This window comes from Globicephala melas, chromosome 15, assembly GCF_963455315.2.
Source record: "Globicephala melas chromosome 15, mGloMel1.2, whole genome shotgun sequence".
NCBI lineage: Eukaryota > Metazoa > Chordata > Mammalia > Artiodactyla > Delphinidae > Globicephala > Globicephala melas.
Window position 1 is genome coordinate 57,152,923 of NC_083328.1, and position 21,327 is coordinate 57,174,249.

Sequence of the window (21,327 nt, forward strand, 5' to 3'; positions counted from 1 at the left end):
GAGTTGTAAGGTCTAGCTAAAAGATGTCATCAGCAAATGAGATTCAATTCAGTAAATATGCCCCCCAGGAGCCATATGTGATTCCATATGGGGCACTGACCTTCTAACAAGGAAAAAATATGAGCCAAGGGGATAAGACCAAAGAGTAACAGTGATTTTTGCTAGAAAAGGAATGACAATTATATAGCTGTCGGGGAACAATTATTTCTTTTACTACTCACAGAAGCCCTTAGAGGAACCCCCTCCAGTCCTCGGAAATTTGCCCTACCCCACCTGGTCTCAGATTTAGGTCTCTGATTCTATCTTCAAAGCCACTTCCACTTCAACCAGTGATTGATCCAAGAAGAGAAGTGGGCTGGGCTGAGGCCCTGAACAAACTGGCAGTGTAACTTAACTGTTTCCCTGAATTCTTCTTCCTAACTCTACTCCTGGCCACAGGCCTTCCACTCTTATCTAATTGTTATAGACACCCAGACCCCTTCTCCTTCCCATGGTCTCCATGGATTCCTTCCTTTTCAAGGCTAATACTATTACTCAGTTTCACTATCCTTTCATCTTCAGTCTCTCACATCATCAATTAGCTCTCCTCTTTCTCTTATATTTTCAATCTTCTTCTCTACCATTAAACATGATTAAGTCTCCCCAGTCTAACCAGGATCCCATGCAAAGCAGGATAACCTCCAGAATCTCTCTTCTTACCTCCTTTTTATTTTGGCCACACGGCACGCAGGATCTCAGTTCCCTGACCAGGGATTGAACCTGGGCCCCCTGCATTGGAAGTGCAGAGTCTTAACCACTGGACCACAGGGGAAGTCCCCTATCTTCCTTCCTCTTAACTATGTTAACCAGATATTCCTGAGAATCCCCTGTATCTAGGTTTCATTACTTTGTGCTTGGGCGATTTTACTTATTTCAAGAAATTTTATTGCTAGAAAACACAAACAAAAAAAATAAAAGGGTGAACAAACTCAAAGAGGAAAAGAAAGAACAAATAGAAACCACCTCTAGTACCTGAAGGAGGAAAGGTTTCTGGAGTGGTTGCTGCAGTGCTGGCATTTCCCTCCCAAGGTTCTGTTCTGGTATCTGTGAACTGGTTATCTGGAAGCCATGTTCCATTTGGTGAAACTGCAGTGACTACAGAATTGGTGCTTACTGTTCTTGTGGTCCCATTGTCAGAGTCTGAAGAATTGACAGTGGTTACATAGGTGGGTCCCAGAGTTAGGCTTGGGCTGGATGTTGGTGCCAAGGAAGGAGAAGTTACTGAAGAAGTAGGATTTGAAGTTTTGGTCTCTTCTTTAAGTGATTCTGCTGTAGATGCTTTAATAGATGTTGTAACGCCTACTGAAGGTGAAACTACAAACACAAAAAAAGCAAGAAAACATCACACAAAGAATTTGAGCGCTCAACAGGTATGAGGCACAAAGCAGCAAGCCCTTACTACACTCTCAAACACTTGGAGACCAATGAGCAGATACACACACACACACACACACACACTCACCCTCTTTTATTTTATTATCTTTTAAAAAAATTGAAGTATAATTGACTTACAATGTTCTGTCAATCTCTGCTGTATAGCAAAGTGACTCAGTTACACATATATATACATTCTTTTTTAATATTCTTTTCCATTATCGTTTGTTCCAGGAGATTGGATATAGTTCCCTGTGCTATATAGTAGGACCCTGTTCTTTATCCATTCTAAATGTAATAGTTTGCATCTACCAACCCCAAACTCCCAGTCCCTCCCTCTCCCTCCCCCTCTCCCCCTTGGAACAACAAGTCTGTCCTCTATGTCTGTGACTCTATTTCTGTTTCGTAGATAGGTCCATTTGTGCCATATTTTAGATTCCACATATAAGTGGTATCATATGGGATCTTTCTTACTTCACTTAGTATGATAATCTCTAGTTGTATCCAAGTAGCTACAAATGGCATTATTTCGTTCCTTTTTTTTCCATTCTTTTTTATGGCTGAGTAGTAGTCCATTGTATATATGTACCACATCTTTATCTGTTGATCGACATTTAGGTTGTTTCCATGTTTTGGCTATTGTGAACAGTGCGGCTATGAACATAGGGGTGCATGTATCTTTTTGAATTACAGTTTTCTCTGGGTATATGCCAAGCAGCACATACTCTTCTTTTAATGCTGAATCCTTCCCTCACTTCCAAAGGATTACTGTCTAATGGAGGGAGAAACGGGATTCTTTACTTAGTTCCTCAGAATCAATATATGAGTCTTAAATAGCAACCGTTTTCTTTTCTTTTTTTTAACTTTTCAGGAATGAATACATAATCTCTTTATTTAAAGTAGTATATGGTATATAGAACAATGCTGAGCATAGCATACACTATAACCCAGAGATGTGCAAAGACATTTTACTATCACTTTTAAGTACAACTTTAATATTTTTTCTTTCTTCAGTATCACCGAGGCCTTCAAATTTGGGTCATTAAACATAAAACCAAAATTCTATTCCTAATACCAGTCTTATCAAATGGCACTTTACCTATGGTAGTGTTGTTGGCACCAACATGTATCAGACCACTGCCAAGCAGAACAAGAAGGAACCAGGAATCCATGTTGACCTGGAAAATAGAGAGCCATTTTAGATAAGGTCCCGTTATACTGTAACTATGTCCAAACTATTCACCAAAGGAGTATATTGGGCAAACTCTTCCTAGCTATTAAAGTGCACACACAGGACCAATGATCTTTTGCGAGTCTGGTAAGCACAATTCCCCAGGAATCCAGCTACTTAATTGAATCTTTACACAACTGTAAGTAAGAGCAGTGGTTCTCCACCTTGGCTGTACTTTAGAATCACTCAAAGAACTTAACAACAACAACAACAAATCCCTGCGCCAGACTACATCTCTGGGGGTGAGAGGCAGGTAGCAATCCGTTTAAAAGCTTCCCAGTTAATTGCTATGTGCAGCTTTAGTGTCTTCAGAATGAGAAGTATGGAGAAGGTAGGTTGACTGCATGAATGTACTGCCCTCCAAAGCAGACGTTATACAGCTGTTCTCAACCTTTTATTTCACTTCAAACCATATCAGAGGGCTATGGCACATTCCCATTGGTAGTAGTGGCTCATTCATCCATTCAGATGTCTATGCCCTATACTAAGCTAGGTACTAGGGAAACAACTAGGGAGCAATACCCTCAGAGGTCCCATTTTCATGAGACTCACAGCTTAGAGGTAATTTAATATGGTAGTGACTCTCCAAGGGAATCAGCACATGCCTCTCCATGGGGCACATGACAATCTCTGAGGAAGCGTGAAGAAATGCAGGTGGTTTATGCACATCCCAGGAGTTTGCCTCTGGTACCAATAACCATGCCTAGCAGGGAATTGGGTTCAGCCAGTGGCCTTCCCAAGGTACAGCCATACAAGATTTGACCAGTTCCCCTCCTCCCCCCGATCATTATCCAAAATTGGGAAAGCATACAATTCCCTCCATAAGGGTTAGAAAACAGATTGGAAGGCTGATTATTATGTATGTATCCATGTCTATTTTTGATAAACCAATAGGACATGGTTTTAGGAAAAATAACAATGTATTTGCGGGGAGGGGGTTAGACCATCACTGCATTCCATATATCAAAATAAGATCCAGATGGGCTGAAAAATTAAATGCTTACAAACACATTTTAAGAGGGAATAAATGCAAATGTGAGTGCAGAGTGAGGAAGGATTTTCTAAACATAAATGCATTGTAAGAAATCACAAAGGAATAAATCACAAAGGTAAAAATGGAATATCTGACAATAGAAAAAAATAAAAGCTACAAAATATAAAAGAAATCAATCACAAACAATGTTCATGGATAGGAGGACTCAATATTGTCAAGACGTCAGTTCTTCCCAACTTGGTTTACAGATTCAGTGCAATCTCAATCAAAATCCTACCAAGCTATTTTGTGGATATCAAGAACTGGTTAAGTTTATATAGAGATGCAAAAGACTGAGAATAGGTAGCTCAATACTGAAGCAAAGTTGGAGGATTACTGTAAAAGCAAATAGTAATATAAAAAAGCAAATAGTAATCAAGGCAGTGTGGTATTGGTGAAAGAACAGACAAATAGACCAATGGAACATGAGAGAGAACCCAGATACAGACCCACATAAATATAGTCAATGGATCTTTTACAAAGGAGCAAAGGCAATACAATGGAGCAAAGATAGTCTTTTCAAACAATGGTGCTGGAATAGCTCGGCATACATATACAAAAAAAAGAAAGAAAAAAAATCTAGACACAGACCTTATACCCTTCACAAAAATTAACTCAAAATGAATCACAGACCTAGATGTAAATGCAAAAGACTCCTGGAAGATAACATAGGAGAAAATCTACATGACCTTGGGTTTAGCAATGACTTTTAAGATACAACACCAAAGGCAGAGCCATAAAAAAATAATAAGCTGTACTTCATCAAAATTAAAAACTTCTGCTCTACAAAAGACAATGTCAAGAGAATGAGAAGACAAGCCACAAGCCACAGACTGCGAGAAAATATTTGCCAAACACACATCAGGTAAAGGACTGCTATCCAAAATCAAGAACTCTTAAAACTCAACAATAAAAAAACTATCAACCCAATTAAAAAATAGACCTGAACAGACACCTCACCAAAGAAGATACACAAATGGCAAAAAAGCATATGAAAAGATGTTCAGCAACATATGTCATTAGGGAATTGCAAATTAAAACAATGAGACACCACTACACACCTATCAGAATGCCCAAAATCCAAAACACTGACATCAAATCCCGGAGCTTCTGCAGAGCAGCATAAACTCTCATTCATTGTGGGAATTCAAAATGGTGTAGCCACTTTGGAAGGCAGTTTGGTGGTTTCTTACAAAACTAAACATATTCTTACCATATGACACAAGCAATTGTGCTCCTTGGTACTCAAAACAGAACTCAAACTACTGATGGTAATACCAATTAGCCTATAATAACAAACTCCTTTCCAGAAAGATTATACAAGAATCTTAAAGGTGCCCACATTGTTTTCTGACCCATTTCCAAGGTTCTATTCTTGAGTATATGTAAATAATCTGAAACTCAGATTAAAATGATATGGAGCTATTCATTAAGTGGAAAAATACAAACAATCCAAATACCCAAAAATAGGGAAAATAGGGAAAAGTCAGTAGTATTACGCTGCTCTTCAAGACAATAATTGTTGCTACTCGATATGCTATATTCGAAGAATTTAAGAAAATGGAACAAGCCCATCATTTTTAAGCTTAAAAAACCCCGTCAGATCAAAACTGAATATAGGGACTTCCCTGGTGGTGCAGTGGTTAAGACTCCATGCTCCGAATGCAGGAGGCCTAGGTTTGATCCCTGGTCAGGGAACTAGATCTCACATGCATGCTGCAACTGAGTTCACACACCACAATTAAGGAGCCTCAGAGCTGCAACTAAGGAGCCTGAGAGCAGCAACTAAGGAGCCTGAGAGCTGCAACTAAGACCTGGCACAACCAAATAAATAATAATAAAATAAGTAAATAAATACTAAAAAAACTCTGAATATACCATTTGATCTCAACTAAATTTATGTATGTATATGAATGTATATGCATGAAAGTAAGCCTGGAAGGAAAAATCTATAAACATTTTAGCACAGCATTTTTGATTTTTATTTTCTTTATATTGTATTTTATTTCCAAGATTTTTCAAATAAGGAGCATGATATTTTTATAAATAAAAATAATCAATAAAAGTAAGTTAAAAAGAAAATAGATTTCACTACAAAGCATGAATATAAGAAGCAAAACTAAAGGAAGGAAACTGCAGAGGAAAGTGAAGTGAAAGAATTCAAGGAAAAGAACAAATGCATACTGGATGGCAAGTTGGAGAGGATTTGTATGCATAAACTAGGGAGTGAGAGGCATGTCAGAATTTAAGAAGAGCCATGTCAGTAACAAGGTAGATCCATGGACCACAACCAGGAAAACCATCGTAAAGGCCTCATTCTTCCCAGAGGATATAAAGACCCTCAGGTAAATTCCTGTGAGTTCTGACACCCTGACTAAACTGCAACCACACCTATGCTTAACTTTCCCTCCTCCAGTCTCCAAGTCTTTCATTCCAAGTATTCCAAAGCTGCAAAGTCAGGAAGTACAGTTGAGGTTTCCTCAGTCCTCTAGGATGCCATATACAAACCATTTTTCCTGGAGTCTGCTCTAATACGCCCTGTTCTTGAGGGCTTTTTTGCCTTATGATTTCCTGGCACTCACTTGTCACTGAAGACACTGCATTGTGGCTCACAGTTTTCTTCCCATTCCAAAGTCCTGATATTCTCCTGGAAGATTTTGTTTCAACATCTTTACAGATGACAGCCACAATTCACATCCAGACAAGTCTCTGAGTTCCCTGACTTCCTCACCTCCAATGACCTTATACCTCCACTCCACTGGGGCTTGTCATGACAATGGCTGCACTCTAGATTTTTTTTTTTTTTTTTTTTTTGCAGTATGAGGGCCTCTCACTGCTGTGGCCTCTCCCGTTGCAGAGCACAGGCTCCAGACGCGCAGGCTCAGCAGCCATGGCTCACGGGCCCAGCCGCTCCGTGGCATGTGGGATCCTCCCAGACCGGGGCACGAACCCATGTCCCCTGCATCGGCAGGTGGACTCTCAACCACTGCGCCACCAGGGAAGCCCTGCACTCTAGATTTTGTCAGCACCAGGAAAAGCTCTCATACTGAATCTTACTTTCCCACTCTCCAACCATACTCCCTTACCCTTGCAGTTCACACTCCTGTCTACTATACCTGCACTTTGACCTCACCCAGGATTTCAGTCCCTTGAACCTCTAATTTTCCTTCCAATATCTCTGTTCTGTCTTATTTCCTTCTCTACTCAACCAAGAAAACTTGGTGTTAGCTCAATCACTACCTTGCTAATATCCTAAATTCTTTTGCTACGTTGTTCTTCTATTACACCTACATGGGGGAAATAGTCCCCAACCCTGAACTAATCCAACTGTCAGCCCTACACCTGGACTGCCAAATGTTCCTTAAGAAAATCAAACAACCCATAGGTTAAGATCACTGTTTCTGCCTCAGTGGAACTCTGAACACTTTCTGCAATCTTTCTATATTTCCCTACTCAGCTCTCTCTCTAATGCTCCAGTGATTTCAAAGAACCTCCTCTCCTCTCCAACCATCTCCTCTCACATCCTTGGCTGTTGGCCTTGCCTTCACTTCAGAGATAAGAGAAACTACTAGACTGGGATACCCTTACCTACCAGTCACCTTATTTACAAATTTCTTCCTTCTCTGCAATTCCTCCCAAGAATCTCAGTCCCTTAGGAACCTTGTCCTGTAGATCCTCTAACACCATCTCCTAGGTTTAACGCCCTTTCATAACAGCATTTAAACACAATTAAGAATTTCTCAAAGAAAAGAACTCCTTTTAATCTATATCAATCCTCCAGCTAGCATTCTCTCTACTCCACTTCACAGCCAAATTTCTAGAAAGAGTTGTCTCCATGGCAATCTGGCTTCTTTTTCCACCATTCCACTAAAACAGCTACCTCCATATTTTTAAAGAATGAGCTCTTTAAAAATATTTCCAACTCATTCACAAAGGTCTATTTTCCTTGATATATAAAGGACTCCTACAGATTAAGAGATGGCAAAAGAGTAAAAGAGACGAAACAGACAATTCACAGAAAACTGAACAGTTCTCTTAATAAGAAAAAATGCTTAAACTCACTCATGATCAAAGAAAGCCAAATTAAAGCCATACTGTGATATCATTTTTCACATGTCAGATAGGCAAATATAAAAAAACTTTAACAACACTGCGTTGGGGCAAGGGTTTGTGTAAACAAGTACTCTCATATGATCTGTAAATATTTATCAGAATTACAAAAGCACAAACACTTTGACACAATTCTACTTGAGAATTTTACAGATATACCCATACTTTTAAAGTGACCAATATACAGGTTATTCAATGAAACATAGTCTGCAATAGAAAGAGACTGAAAATAACCTAAATGTTTATCAGTGGGAGAGGGAGACGTGTTTAAATAAATTATGGCATATTCATAAAATGGAATACTATGCAGCTGTTAAACAAAATGAGGCTCTTTGGAGATCATTTTATTTCAGCATACAAGCCTTTTTTAAAAATTTTGAACCATCTTAAAAATAACTTTTGCGGGACTTCCCTGGTGGCGCAGTGGTTAAGAATCCGCCTGCCAGTGCAGGGGACATGGGTTCCATCCCTGGTCCGGGAAGATCCCACATGCCGCAGAGCAACTAAGCCCGTGTGTCACAACTACGGAGCCTGCACTCTAGAGCCTGCGAGCCACAACTACCGAGCCCACGTGCCACAACTACTGAAGACCGTGCACCTAGAGAGCCCGTGCTCCGCAACAAGAGAAGCTACTGAAATGAGAAGCCCACACACTGCAACAAAGAGTAGCCCCCGCTCTCCGCAACTAGAGAAAGCCCGCGTGCAGCAATGAAGACCCCACACAGCCAAAAAAACAATAATAATAACTTTTGCAAAAAACTCAAAATTCATGAGAGGAGGGACTTCCCTAGTGGTCTGGTGGTTAAGAATCCGCCTTCCAATGCAGGGGACGTGGGTTCCATCCCTGGTTGGGGAACTAAGATCCCACATGACGTGGGGTAACTAAGCCCATGCGCTCCAACTACTAAGCCTGTGCACCACGACTAGAGAGCCCATGTACCACAACTACAGAGCCCACGTGCTCTGTATCCTGCATGCCACAACTAGAGAGCCTGCGCACTGCAACTAGAGAGAAGCCTGTGCACCGCAACAAAGAGCCTGCATGACTCAACGAAAGATCCTGCATGCTGCAACTAAGACCCAATGCAGCCATAAATAAATAAATATATTTTTAAAAATTCACAAGAGGAAAAGCCCACTGGTATTTCTTTCTCCTTCGCCCATCCCCCTTTCTCTTCCTCTCTTCCCCACCCTTCTCTGTGTGTGTCTGTCTCTCTCTCTCTCTCTCTCTCTCTCTCTCTCTCTCTCTCTCTCACACACACACACACACACACACACACACGACTTCTTTGTTGTTAAATCCCTCAACCTCTCTGTCACATCTGATTTATTGACATCCCATACTCTCCCAAATTTATCTCTTCCCCATACCTCTCTCTGAATTGAGGATTTTGAAAGCTGGTTCTATGACGAAGGCCTAGTCTTGACACAGATGAACAGGTAAATAGTTTGAATCTGAGGGAAATATGCACTATCAAACGTCAGAAGGAAACCAGCCCTCCCTTTCAGCTATAGTCTGCATGATGCCAGGAAGCCTGTGCACAAATTCTAATAGTAGGAATGGTTCTGCCTTGTCACAGGATGATTTTTAGATGAGCTATTTGTGATACTTTTATTTTATTTTAAAAATTAGTTTGTCTGACAACTTCTTTTAAAACTAAATATACACCTAACTTTATGACCCAATAATTCCATTTCTACATATTTACACAAGAGAAATAAGAACATATGTCCAAGAAAAGACTAGTACAAGAATGTTCATAACAAAAAGCTGAAAATAATCCAAGTAACTATCGCTAACAGAATATATAAACGGAAAGTGGTTTTTTTCTTACAATGGAATATTACTCAGTAATAAAAAGGAAAGAACTACTGATATACACAAAAACATGGATGAATCTAAAAAACATCATGCTGAGTGAAAAAAGCCTTACATAACATATGACTCCATACAGATGAAGTTCTAGAAAAAGCAAAACTAATCTGTGGTGGAAAAATCAGAACAATGGTTGCCTGGGAAAGAGATGGAGGATTTACTGAAAAGGAACATGAGGGTACTTCCTGGACAACAGTAATATTCTATATCTTGACAAGGAAATGGGTTGTGTGGGTGTATGAATTTTTCAGAACTCACTGAATGATAACTTAAGATTTGTGCATTTCACTGTACATAAATTTTATCTCTAAAAAGATTCCACCCATAAACACATGTTGTAAATGATATGTATGCTTAAATAACTGGGAAGAAGTATACTGATATACACAACTTACTTTGAAATACATAAAAACAATATGGATTGATGAATACAGGGGATGGATAGACAGATACAGTAGAGTAAAATGTTAATTGTAGAATTTTGCTGGGTGGATATAAAATTCTCTCAACTCTTCTCTACATTTGAAATGTTTAGAATAAAAGGCTGATTACAAAAATCAGTTCTGAGAGAACTGGTATTTTCATGGTATTGCATTGCATAATCTTGGGACATAGTATTTTGCCCATTTAATCAAGTTTTTAGTATTTTGCCCATTTATTCAAGTTTTTATGTTCAAAGTGTTACTGTATTTTTTGTCCTATTCATTTCTTCCTGGTTTTTTTATATTATGTTACCATTATGAATGGAATCTTTGTTTTTTAAAATTTCAGCTTCACTAAGGTAAAACTGACATATAAAATTATAAGATATTTAAAGTGTACATTGTGGTGATACTATATACATATACACTGTGAAAGAATTTCCCCCATCTAATTAATTAATATATTCATCACCTCACCTGTTTATCTTTTTTGGGGGCAGAGAAAATTTAAGTTCTAATCTCTTAGCAAATTTCAATTATACAATAGAGTATTGTCAAATATAGTTACCATCTTTTATGTTAGATCCTTAGACCTTATTCATCTTCTAACTGAAATGAGTGGAATCTTTTAATGTTATTTATTAATAGATTACTTTTCTTATATAGGAAAGACATTGGTCCTCCTCCCCTTCACTGAAATTATAAGCTATTAAAATAAATAAATAAAGCATGCTCATTACAAGACATACAAACAGGGAATTCCCTGGTGGTCTAGTGGTTAGGACTCAGTGCTTTCACTGCCGGGGCCCGGGTTCAGTCCCTGGTCAGGGAACTAAGATCCTGCAAGCTAGGCATGGCACAGCCAAACAACAACAACAAAAGACATACAAACAGAACCGATGGATATAAAGAAAAATCTAAGTCTCATTCACCTCCTGCCTGTCCCATTTCCCAAAAGTGATCACTAAACACTTTCTTTCATATACTTTAGAGATTTCCTATACTATAAAATTATATACCTACACATAAAAAATAAATAAATAAACAGGATAGTAGATCTGCTGTCTACAGTTTGCATTTTTACTTAAATAATAAATTCTGGACATCTTCCACATCAATACTTTCCAGCTACTTTTCTTTTCAGTAGCTGCATAAGTGCTTTATCATATGGATATACCACAATCATTTTAACCAGTCTTTCTGTTTGCTTTTGTTAGGTAGGAGTTAACTGTATATGATTTCCTCCTCTATCTTACACATTTTTAATATTAATTAATTAATTAATTAATTATTTTTTGGCTGCGTTGGGTCTTCATCGCTGCGTGCAGGCTTTCTCTTGTTGCGGTGAGTGGGGGCTACTCTTTGTTGCGGTGCGCGGGCTTCTCATTGTGGTGGTTTCCCTTTGTTGTGGAGCACGGCCTCTAGGCACGCGGGCTTCAGTAGTTCTGGCTCGCGGGCTCTAGAGCGCAGGCTTGGTAGTTGTGGCCCACGGGCTTAGTTGCTCCGCGACATGTGGGATCTTCCCAGACCAGGGCTTGAACCTGTGTCTCCTGCACTGGCAGGCGGATTATTAACCACTGCGCCACCAGGAGGTCCTTACACGTTATTTTTGATTGGGCAACAGTGGCCTGAGTAAAGACTGAATTATATACTCCAGGAAAGCCAAATAATGGAAGAAACTCAAGCTTATACATTTTTCATTTTTTTCAAACACGCTTGTGAATAATAAGCCTTTGGTTATGTGAGTATAGAATAAATGAGCAGGGAGGCTTTGGGAGATGAGTCATGAAGGTCTGGGCAGTTCCCTAATTTATTGGACACAATGGCATACACACTGTATCCTTTCTCCTACCCCACCACACCCAGACAAAAGGCTAATATACAGTTCTTTTTTCATTACAAAAACATTTCTTACTTAAAAAAATTTGTTTCCACTGCACATACATTAGGGAGATAAACCAGGAAAGTTTAACATTCAAATAACAAAGGAAAACCAAGATGCCATTAGCGATACTTAAAAGCCTTAGGACAAACAACAAAGCAAGTTCTGAAAAATTATAGCTATTGTTTTCCTAATATTTTAGTGTCTAAGAACATTTCCTAAATGTTCTTAAAATTCAAATTCAGCATAGCAGATCTGAGACGTTCCCCAGGAAATCATGTGGAGGCTGAATTCTGCAGTGGGGACATGGATGGTGGGCATTGTTCATTGGCTGTTAAATCACTCACACTTGCCCTCCCATCTCAAATCCCAGTCTGCACTGAGCACTTGGTATGCTTCCTCTCGCTTAATCCTTCACAATCGTATGATGCTGATATTGGTGTTATTACAACTTACCATGCTGTGTACCTTGTGGGGGAGGGAGTCTCTCTTGAATTGCAATCAATTATACATGCTTACACACATTTCAGGGGTAAATTATTTTAAATATATATACTGCACCCAAGATTAAGGAACCATCACAGGCATATTGAGTATCTAGTAAAGAAAGAATTTTTGAGCTTCTGGCCAAAGACAAACACTCCTTGCCCAGATGTACACTCCCTGTCAATGAACCCTGCGGTCTGGAGAGACATGCCACCCTCACCTAAGAACAAGGAGAGGAAGAAAGAAAGAAAACTGGATGCTAGTACTAAGGAGAACACGCCCATTCCTCAGTTAGGTGTAGACAAGTGACTAAATTCTGGCCAAGGAGATATAAGCTAAAGTATATTATGAGATCTCTAGGAAGGTGGTTTAACAGGGAGGGAGGTAGGGAGTCTTTTTTCCCTGTTCTCTCTCTCCTGTAATCTAGAATTCAGATGTGATGATTAGAGCCCCAGCAGCCATTATGGGCCCTGAAGTGACTTTCAAGATAATAGAATAGAGAGCTAGAAAGAGACCAAGTTCTCTGATGACACTGTTGAACTGCCATACCAGTCCTGCTTACTTTCAGATTTCATATATACAAGAAAGAAATAAACCTATTTTCTGATATATGCAACCAACCCCAATCCTGATACAGATAGTTATAAAGAATAAGAAGACCAACTCCTAACATTATGACTTGCTATGGATAAGGAATGGAAACGATGAGGGTGCTCTGAAATGCATTTTCCTTGGTGCTCTTGCTAGGAAGCACAATGTGGCATACATTTGCTAAAGAAAAAATGTTACAAGGAATTAATATTATGACGTTCCCACTAGCAAAGGAGAGCTCAGCCAATCTGCACATTCTCCAGAGTAGAGACTCTGGCTGTGATAGCTTCCATTAAGAGTCCATCTATACAAAGCTAAGCATTCAATATTCAATACATTGATAAAATATGATCAAGTATCAGGTACAATTTATCTCAATATTCAATACATTGATAAAATATGATCAAGTATCAGGTACAATTTATCTCAATATTTGGCCTTTTATCTCAGTTAAATCTCAGAGCAACTCTACATGAGAGAGATTCTTCATATTCCCATTTTGAAGATAAAGAAACTGAGAGATGGTCACATAGCTGGGAGTTGTAGAAGTAGAATTCAAATCCAGGTCTACCGGACTTTTCTTCACATATCACTGACCCTTCAAAAGTTTAAAGACTGTTGAAAGATGTCTCCCAGGTGTGGAAGAAACAAAGTGGCAGCCAGGAGTGTTATGCTCTGCCTGAGCCTTCTTCTAGAGCTTTTCAGATTCTCTGATTTGAGAAAAAGGCACCTAGATGGAGAGTTCAGTTCCTTCAGCTAACTGTTCACTCATTAACATTATGTTATTTATTATTAAGATCAAAAACTATTTTTACAACTATAATCCTTGGTTGCCTGCTATGTGCTAGGCATTTGTATGAGGCATTCTATATACTTTAACCTAATTAATTCCCACAACCACCTTTTGAGTTAGGTACTGTTTTTCCATTCTACAAATGAATAAAGATCACAGAGGTTAAGGAATTTGTCCAAGCCACATACCTAGTAAGTGCCTACTAGGATTCAAACTCAGGGCTTTTAAAACTCCAAAGTTCCCGCCTGCCAATGCAGGGGACACGGGTTCGTGTCCTGGCCCAGGAAGATCCCACATGCTGTGGAGCAACTAAGCTCGTGCGCCACAACTAATGAGCCTGCGTTCTAGAGCCTTCAAGCCACGACTACTGAAGCCCGCATGCCTAGAGCCTGTGCTCCACAACAAGAGAAGCCACCGCAATGAGAAGCCTCCACACCGCAACGAAGAATAGCCTCTGCTCACCGCAACTAGAGAAAGCCCGCACGCAGCAACGAAGACCCAAGCAGCCAAAAAAACAAATAAATAAATAAATTTTAAAAAAACAAAAAAACAAAAAACCTCCAACCAGATAATGGGAATACACAGACAGATTAGATATGGACTAAGTATAGACTGCCATCAAGTAGTTCACTAACCAGCAGTGAGGCACAAATAAGCTATTTATTTCAAACCCTGAATTATCACCTGGCAAAATGTTAGTCAATTAACACTAAGGCGAGGTAGTAAAACTGCACACCACAGAAGGATTTTCAGGGGAGATAATGCTTGAGATGAACTTGGAAGGAAAAAGAGCAGTTAGCCAGGAGAAGGGTCAGAAACAAGAAAAAGTCTTTAAAGCAAAGAGGACTTTGAAGCTTGAAAAGATCTACCTGGTTCCAGGAATGGCAAAGAGCTAGGTAAGGGCATCAAGCAGGACCTCGATAAACATTTGCTAAATGAATGTGAAAATGGCAGACATGAAAGACTGGGGACTGTGAGGATATGTGGAGGAAATGCAGGAGATGAGGCTAGAAGAAGCAGCGAACAGATCACAAAGGGGCTTGTTAGGCCACAATAAAAAGTTTTGACTTTCCACTGAACACACTGAGGAACCACCAGAGGCTTTAACACAGGGAGGTTGACCATAACAATATGGATTTTCAAACAATGACTAATAGTAGGGTAGAGGATCAACTGGTGTGGTTTGAGGTTAGAAGGGCTGCTGACTGAAGCTTTCTGAAATAATCTAGCCAATGAACCAGGAGGACCTCAGAGCAGGGCTGATAAGTGTATAGGGACAGAACTGAAAACTTAACAATGAGATGTCAGAGGTAAGGAAGGCCCAGGTCGCTGACTTAGATGAATCTCAATGCTATATGCAGAAGAATGATTGCTTTGAGACATACCATAGGGAAGGTGATGAGCTTAGTTCTGAACATTGAGAAGAGTACAGTACTACAGTACATGTTGTACCTACAGGGGATGGAATGGGGGTGAAGGGTTGGAGAAGGGGCAGAATGGCAGACAGGCAATGACAGAGCAACTGCCATGGAAGTCAGGCAGTAAGCCAAAGAAAAGAAGACAGCTGTAGAGATTGACAAAAGCAGCAATGAGCAAGCCAGGCAGGAGACATCTGACAAACACAGGAGGCAGGAGTAGGTGGGTGCTGATGAGTAAAAAACTGACACATGCCTGGGACTTCCCTGATGGTCCAGTAGCTAAGACTCCACGTTCCCAGTGCAGGGGCCTGGGTTCGATCCCTGGTCAGGGAACTAGATCCCACATGCCGCAACTAAGAGTTTGCACGCAGCAACTCAAAAGATCCCACATGCTGCAACTAAGACCTGGCACAGCCAAATAAATAAATAAATAATCAAACAAGCTAACAACAAAATATAATTCTCAACTTAAAAAAAAAAAATTGACACATGCCACTAAGGGAGGGTGGAGTAGGAATGGCACACACACGCTGAATACTTGCTAGTGAGAAAAAAGAACCTGAAAAACTGCTGAAGGGCTCCTGAAGAAGTCCTGGAACACCAGAAATCAACTTTCATTATAGGTCTTCAATGGAGAAAGACAACGTGATACAGGTCCCAAATAAAGGGGAGAGGAACCCCTAAAATTAATAGGAGTCTGAAGTTCTCAAGAGCAGCTCATTTCCAAAGATGAGCTTATGCAGAGAATGAAAAAGGCCCACTAAGGCTCAGAAATAGATTGTTAAATTCTATTGTCTTTGAGTTACACCTAAGGCAAGATTCAATTTGGGGCCTGGAGACAGATGAGCCTGGAGACAATGAAATCAGCTTACTTCAATAAACAAAACAGTTTATACTAAACTTATACTGCAGATTAATTAAGACAAAGAGCAATATGGAAAAGTATTTGTTCTGCTTAAAGCACATACTGGAATAAACTACTGGAGATATAAAACCAAAATATAGTACAGGTTATGTGCATAAAATAAAATTGAAAAACAAGCCAGAGACGGAGCCTGGCCAAGATGGTAGAGTAGGATGACCCTGAGCTCACCTCCTCTCGCAGGCACACCAAAATCAGAATTATCTGCAGAGCAACTATTGATGAGAAAGACTGGAATCTAGCAGAAAAGATCTACAAAGATATAAAGAAGGAAACCACAACCAGATGGGCAGGAGGGATGGAGTCTCGATATAGTCAAGACCCATAGCCCCAGGAGGGCAAAACGCAACAGGAGGATAATTTTTATTGCAGAGGTTCTCCCCAAGCAGCAACAGGTTTTACCTCCACATTGGGGTCCTGCACCAGGAAGACAAACCCCCAGAATACTTGGCTTTGAAGGCCAAGGGGGCTTACCTGTGGGAGTCCCAGAGAGCTGTGGGAAATAGCCTCTTAAAGGGCACATACAAAATCTCACATGCTTCGGGATCCAGAGCAGAAGCAGTAATTTGAAAGGAGGCTGGGTCAGACCCACCTGCTAATCTTGGAGAGTCTCCCAGAGAGGCAGGAGGCAACTGGAGCTCACTCTGGGGACATAAACACTGGTGGCAGCCATTTTGGGGAGCTTGTTCTACCACGTGCACATTGGTGCTAGCAAGCAGCATTTTGGAATCCTCCCTCTAGCTTATTAGCACTGGGACATTGCTCCGCCCACCAGTCTGTCAGCACCAGTACTGGGTCGCCTCAGGCCAAGCAACTAGCCAGGCAGGGACACAGCCCCACTCACCAGCAGGTAGGCTACCTTAATACCTCCTGAGCCCACAGCCAACTTGGGACATGGCCCTGTCCACCACAGGGCCTAGGACCTGGCCCTATACAACAGTGGGCAGGCACTAGCCCTGGAACCTCCGGGGACCTGCAGCCAGAGACCCTAGGGCCCAGCTCCACCCTCCAGTGGGCAGGCATACCAGTGAGCCAACACACCAACTCCAGGACCCCCAGGGCCCTGCAGCCAGAGACCCTGGGCCCTGGTTCTGCCCACCTATGAGTTGGCACTAGCCCAGGGGCCAGACTCAGACAACAGTGGGCAGGCACTAGCCACAGGACCCCCTGGGCCCCAGCTCCACCCACCAGCAAGCCAACGCCGACTCCAAGACACCTTGGGCCCCTCAGCAAGTCAGCCTGGTATCTGGTCCCATGCACTAGTGGGCGGGTACAAGCTTCGGGACACCCTAGAGAGAACAGCCAACTGTGTTGGGAACTGGCTCCACTCACCAGAGGGCCAACATCAGCTCCAGGACTACCAGGGCTCTACAGCAGAAATCACAGGACCCAGCTATGCCCATCAGTGAGCCAGCACTAGCCCCAGAACCTCTAAGACCTTGGCTCCATTCACCAGAGGTTCAATACCAGCTCTGGGACCACTTAGCCCTGCAGCCAGAGACCCGGGGACCTGGCTTCACTCACTGATGGGCAGGTACCAGTCCTGGGATCCCTTGTACCCCAATCCCACCCACCAGCTGGTGGATACCAACCCCAGGGCCACTGCAGCCCTGCAGTCTGCCCTGTCAGGACCCAGATAACAAGCCAGCAGGCTGGCACCAGCCCTGGGACCCCCTCACCCAGGACCCAGTTCTGCCCACTAGCAGGTCAACACCAGCTCTGGGACACCCTGGGCCCCTCAGCCAGCAGCCCCACCCAAAAGCAGGTTGAACCAGCTTTGGGACCTTGGGGCCCTGCACCCAGAGACCCCAGGACCCAGCTCCTCCTAGCAGCAAGCTGGCACTAGCCCCAGGACCCCCTGGGTCCTGGCCCCGCCCACTAGCTGGTCAACACCAGCCATGGCCCCACATACCAACAGGCCAACACCATCTCTGAGATGCCTTGGACTCCTCAGCCAGGTGCCCCAGGGTCCAGCCCCACTCACCAGTGGAGTAGCACCAGCTTTGTAACATCCTGGAACCTGCAGCCAGCCATGTCAGGAATTGGGCCCACTCACCAGCAGGCTACACTACATCCAGGAACCCTGGCCCTGCAACCTGCCTCCCCCCAATCCGGCTCTGCCCACCAGTGATCCAGCACTAGCCCTGGGACTCCCTCGGGGTTCCACAGCCAGCTGCCTCATGACCTGGCCCAGCCAACCAGTGGCCAGCAGCCTCCACGCAAGGTAGGGCCTGGCAACCAAATGGACCAGGGGCCAGCCACACCTACCAGACCACCACAACAGAAGGACCCATGCAATTCATATAGCGGGTACCCCTAGAGCATACAGGTCTGGTGGCTAGAGGGGAGTGCACTGCTGGGATGCATAGGACGTGTCCTACAAAAGGCCATTTCTCCAAGCTCAGGAAATGTAACCTACCAGATACACAGAAATAAAAACAGCAAATTAGGTATAATGAGGTGACAAACGAACATGTTCCAAATGAATGAACAAGATAAAACCCGAGAAGAAGAACTAAGTAAAGTGGAGACAGGCAGTCTATCCGATAAAGAGTTCAAGGTAATGATTGTAAAAATGACCAAAGAACTTGAGAGAAGAATGGATGAACAGAGTGAGAACTTAGCAGTTTTAAACAAAGAGTTGGAAAATATAAAGAAGAACCAGAGATGAAGAATACAATAAATGAAATGAAAAATGCACTAGAAAGAATCATCAGTATATTAAATGATAAAGAAGAACAGATCAGCAAGCTGGAAGACAAAGTAGTAGAAATCACTGAAGCTGAACAACAACAACAAAAAGAAATGAGGACAGTTTAAGAGACTGCGAGAACAACATCAAGAGTACTAACATTTGGGACTTTCCTGGTGGTCCAGTGGCTAAAACTCCACCCTCCCAATGAAGGGAGCCTGGGTTCGATCCCTGGTCAGGGAATTAGATCCCATATGCCGCAACTAAAAAGACCCTGCATGCTGCAACAAAGATCCTGTATGCTGCAACGAAGAGCCAGTGTGCTGCAACTAAGACCCAGAGCAGCCAAAACATTAGCATTACAGGGGTCCCAGAAGAAGAGAGAAAGTGGCAGAGAACATATATGGAGATGTAACAGCTGAAAACTTCCTTAACCTGGGAGAGGAAACAGACATCCAGGTCTAGGAAGCACAGAGAATTCCAACCAGGATCAATCCAAAGAGGACCACACCAAGATACACTGTAATTAAAATGGCAAAAAAAAAAGATAAAGAGACAATATTAAAAGCAGCAAGGCAAAAGCAACAAGCTATGTACTAGGGGACTTCCATAAGGCTATCAGCTGACTTTTCAGAAGAAACTCTGTAGGCCAGAAGAGAGTAGCATGATATATTTAAAGTGATGAAAGGGGAAACCTACAATCAAGAATACTCTACCTGGCAAGGCTTTCATTCAGATTTGATGGAGAGATCAAAAGTTTTACAGACAAGCAAAAGCTAAGAATTCAGCACCATCAAACTGCTTTACAAGAAATGTTAAAGGGGGGATTCCCTGGTGGTCCAGTGGTTAAGAATCGGCCTTCCAATGCAGAGGACACAGGTTTGATCCCTGGTCAGGGAACTAGGATCCCACATGCATGCTGCACGGGGCAACTAAGCCCACGTACCACAACTAGAGAGCCCGCATGCTGCAACTACTGAGACCATGCACTCTAGAACCCGTGCGCCACAACAAAGAGCCTGCATGCTACAACGAAAGATCCCATGTACTGCAACCAAGACCTGACGCAGCCAATCAATCAATAAAAAAGAAATATTAACATTAAATGTTTTTTTAGACTTCTCTTAAAAAAAAAGGCTACAACTAGAAACATAAAAACGACAAAAGGAAAAGGCTCATCAATAAAGGCAAATAAACAGTAAAGTATTAAATAAACCACATACAAAAGCTAGTAGGAAAGTTAAAAGACAAAAGTAATAAAATCATCTACATCTACAGTAAGTAGGTAAAGGATACCCAAAACAAAGAGATGAAAAACATGATGTCAGAAACAGTAATCATGGGAGGAGGGAGTTAAAAAATAATGCAGGGTTGTTAAAATGCATTTGAAATTAAGAGATCAGCAACTTAAAATCTATAATAGATACACACACAAAAAAGAGAAAGGATTCCAAACACAGCATTAAAGATAGTCATCAAATCACAAGAGAACAAAAAGAGCAAAAAAGAACTACCAAAAAAACCCCACCCAAATCAATTAACAAAATGGCAGTAAGTACATTCCTATCGATAATTACTTTAAATGTAAATGGACTAAATACTCCAATCAAAAGACCAAGTGGCTGAATGGATACAAAAATAAGACCCATATATATGCTGCCTATGAGAGACTCACTTCAGATCTAAAGACACACACATAGACTGAAAGTAATGGGATGCAAAAAGGTATTTTATGCAAATGGAAATCAAAAGAAAGCTGAGGTACAAACACTTATATCAGACAACTTAGACTTTAAAACTAAGACTAACACAAAACAAAGAAGGACAGTATGGAGGTTCCTCAAAAAACTAAAAATATAACTACCATATGATACAATTCCACTCTTGGGTATATACCCGAAGAAAACAAAAACACTACTTTGAAAAGATACATGCACCCCAATGTTCACAGGAGCATTATTCACAATAGTCAAGATATGGAAGCAACCTAAGTGTCCATCAACAGATGAATGGATAAACAGGATGTGGTGTGTACAAACACATACACACACACACAGGAATACTACTAAGCCATAAAAAAGAATGAAAAATTGTCATTTCCACAATATGGATGAACCTGGAGGGTATTATGCTTAGTAAAATAAGTCAGACAGAGAAAGACAAATACTGTATGTTATCACTTATATGTGGAATGTAAAAAATAAACACGGACTTCCCTGGCAGTCCAGTGATTGGGACTCTGTGCTTCCATTGCAGGGGGCATGGGATCCCTGGTTGAGGAACTAAGATCCTGCATGCTGCACAGGAAGAGAGGAAGGGAGGGAGAGAGGAAGGGAGGGAGTAAGGAAAGAAGGAAATAGAATAGAATAGAATAGAATAGAATAAATAAAATAAAATAAAAATAAAAACTAAACAAGCAAATGAATATAACAAAACAGAAACAGACTTACAGACATAG

The 21,327-nt window shown here is 41.4% G+C and overlaps 1 protein-coding gene across 4 annotated transcripts in view; it reads right to left on the minus strand.

Moving 5' to 3' along the window:
- PTPRA (protein tyrosine phosphatase receptor type A) overlaps nt 1-21,327 on the minus strand; it is a 183,725-nt gene that overhangs the window by 68,428 nt on the left and 93,970 nt on the right. For 2 of the 4 annotated variants that reach the window (XM_030847501.3, XM_030847499.3), the window contains exons 2-3: nt 2,513-2,591; nt 1,012-1,353 (exon numbers count right to left, since the gene is read on the minus strand). In XM_030847501.3, the coding sequence (XP_030703361.1) occupies nt 1,012-1,353; nt 2,513-2,585 (415 nt within the window). In that variant the 5' untranslated portion in view covers nt 2,586-2,591. Of the gene's footprint in view, nt 1-1,011; nt 1,354-2,512; nt 2,592-21,327 lie in introns of those variants that run through there. The other 2 variants (XM_030847503.3, XM_030847502.2) reach the window with 2 other exon arrangements.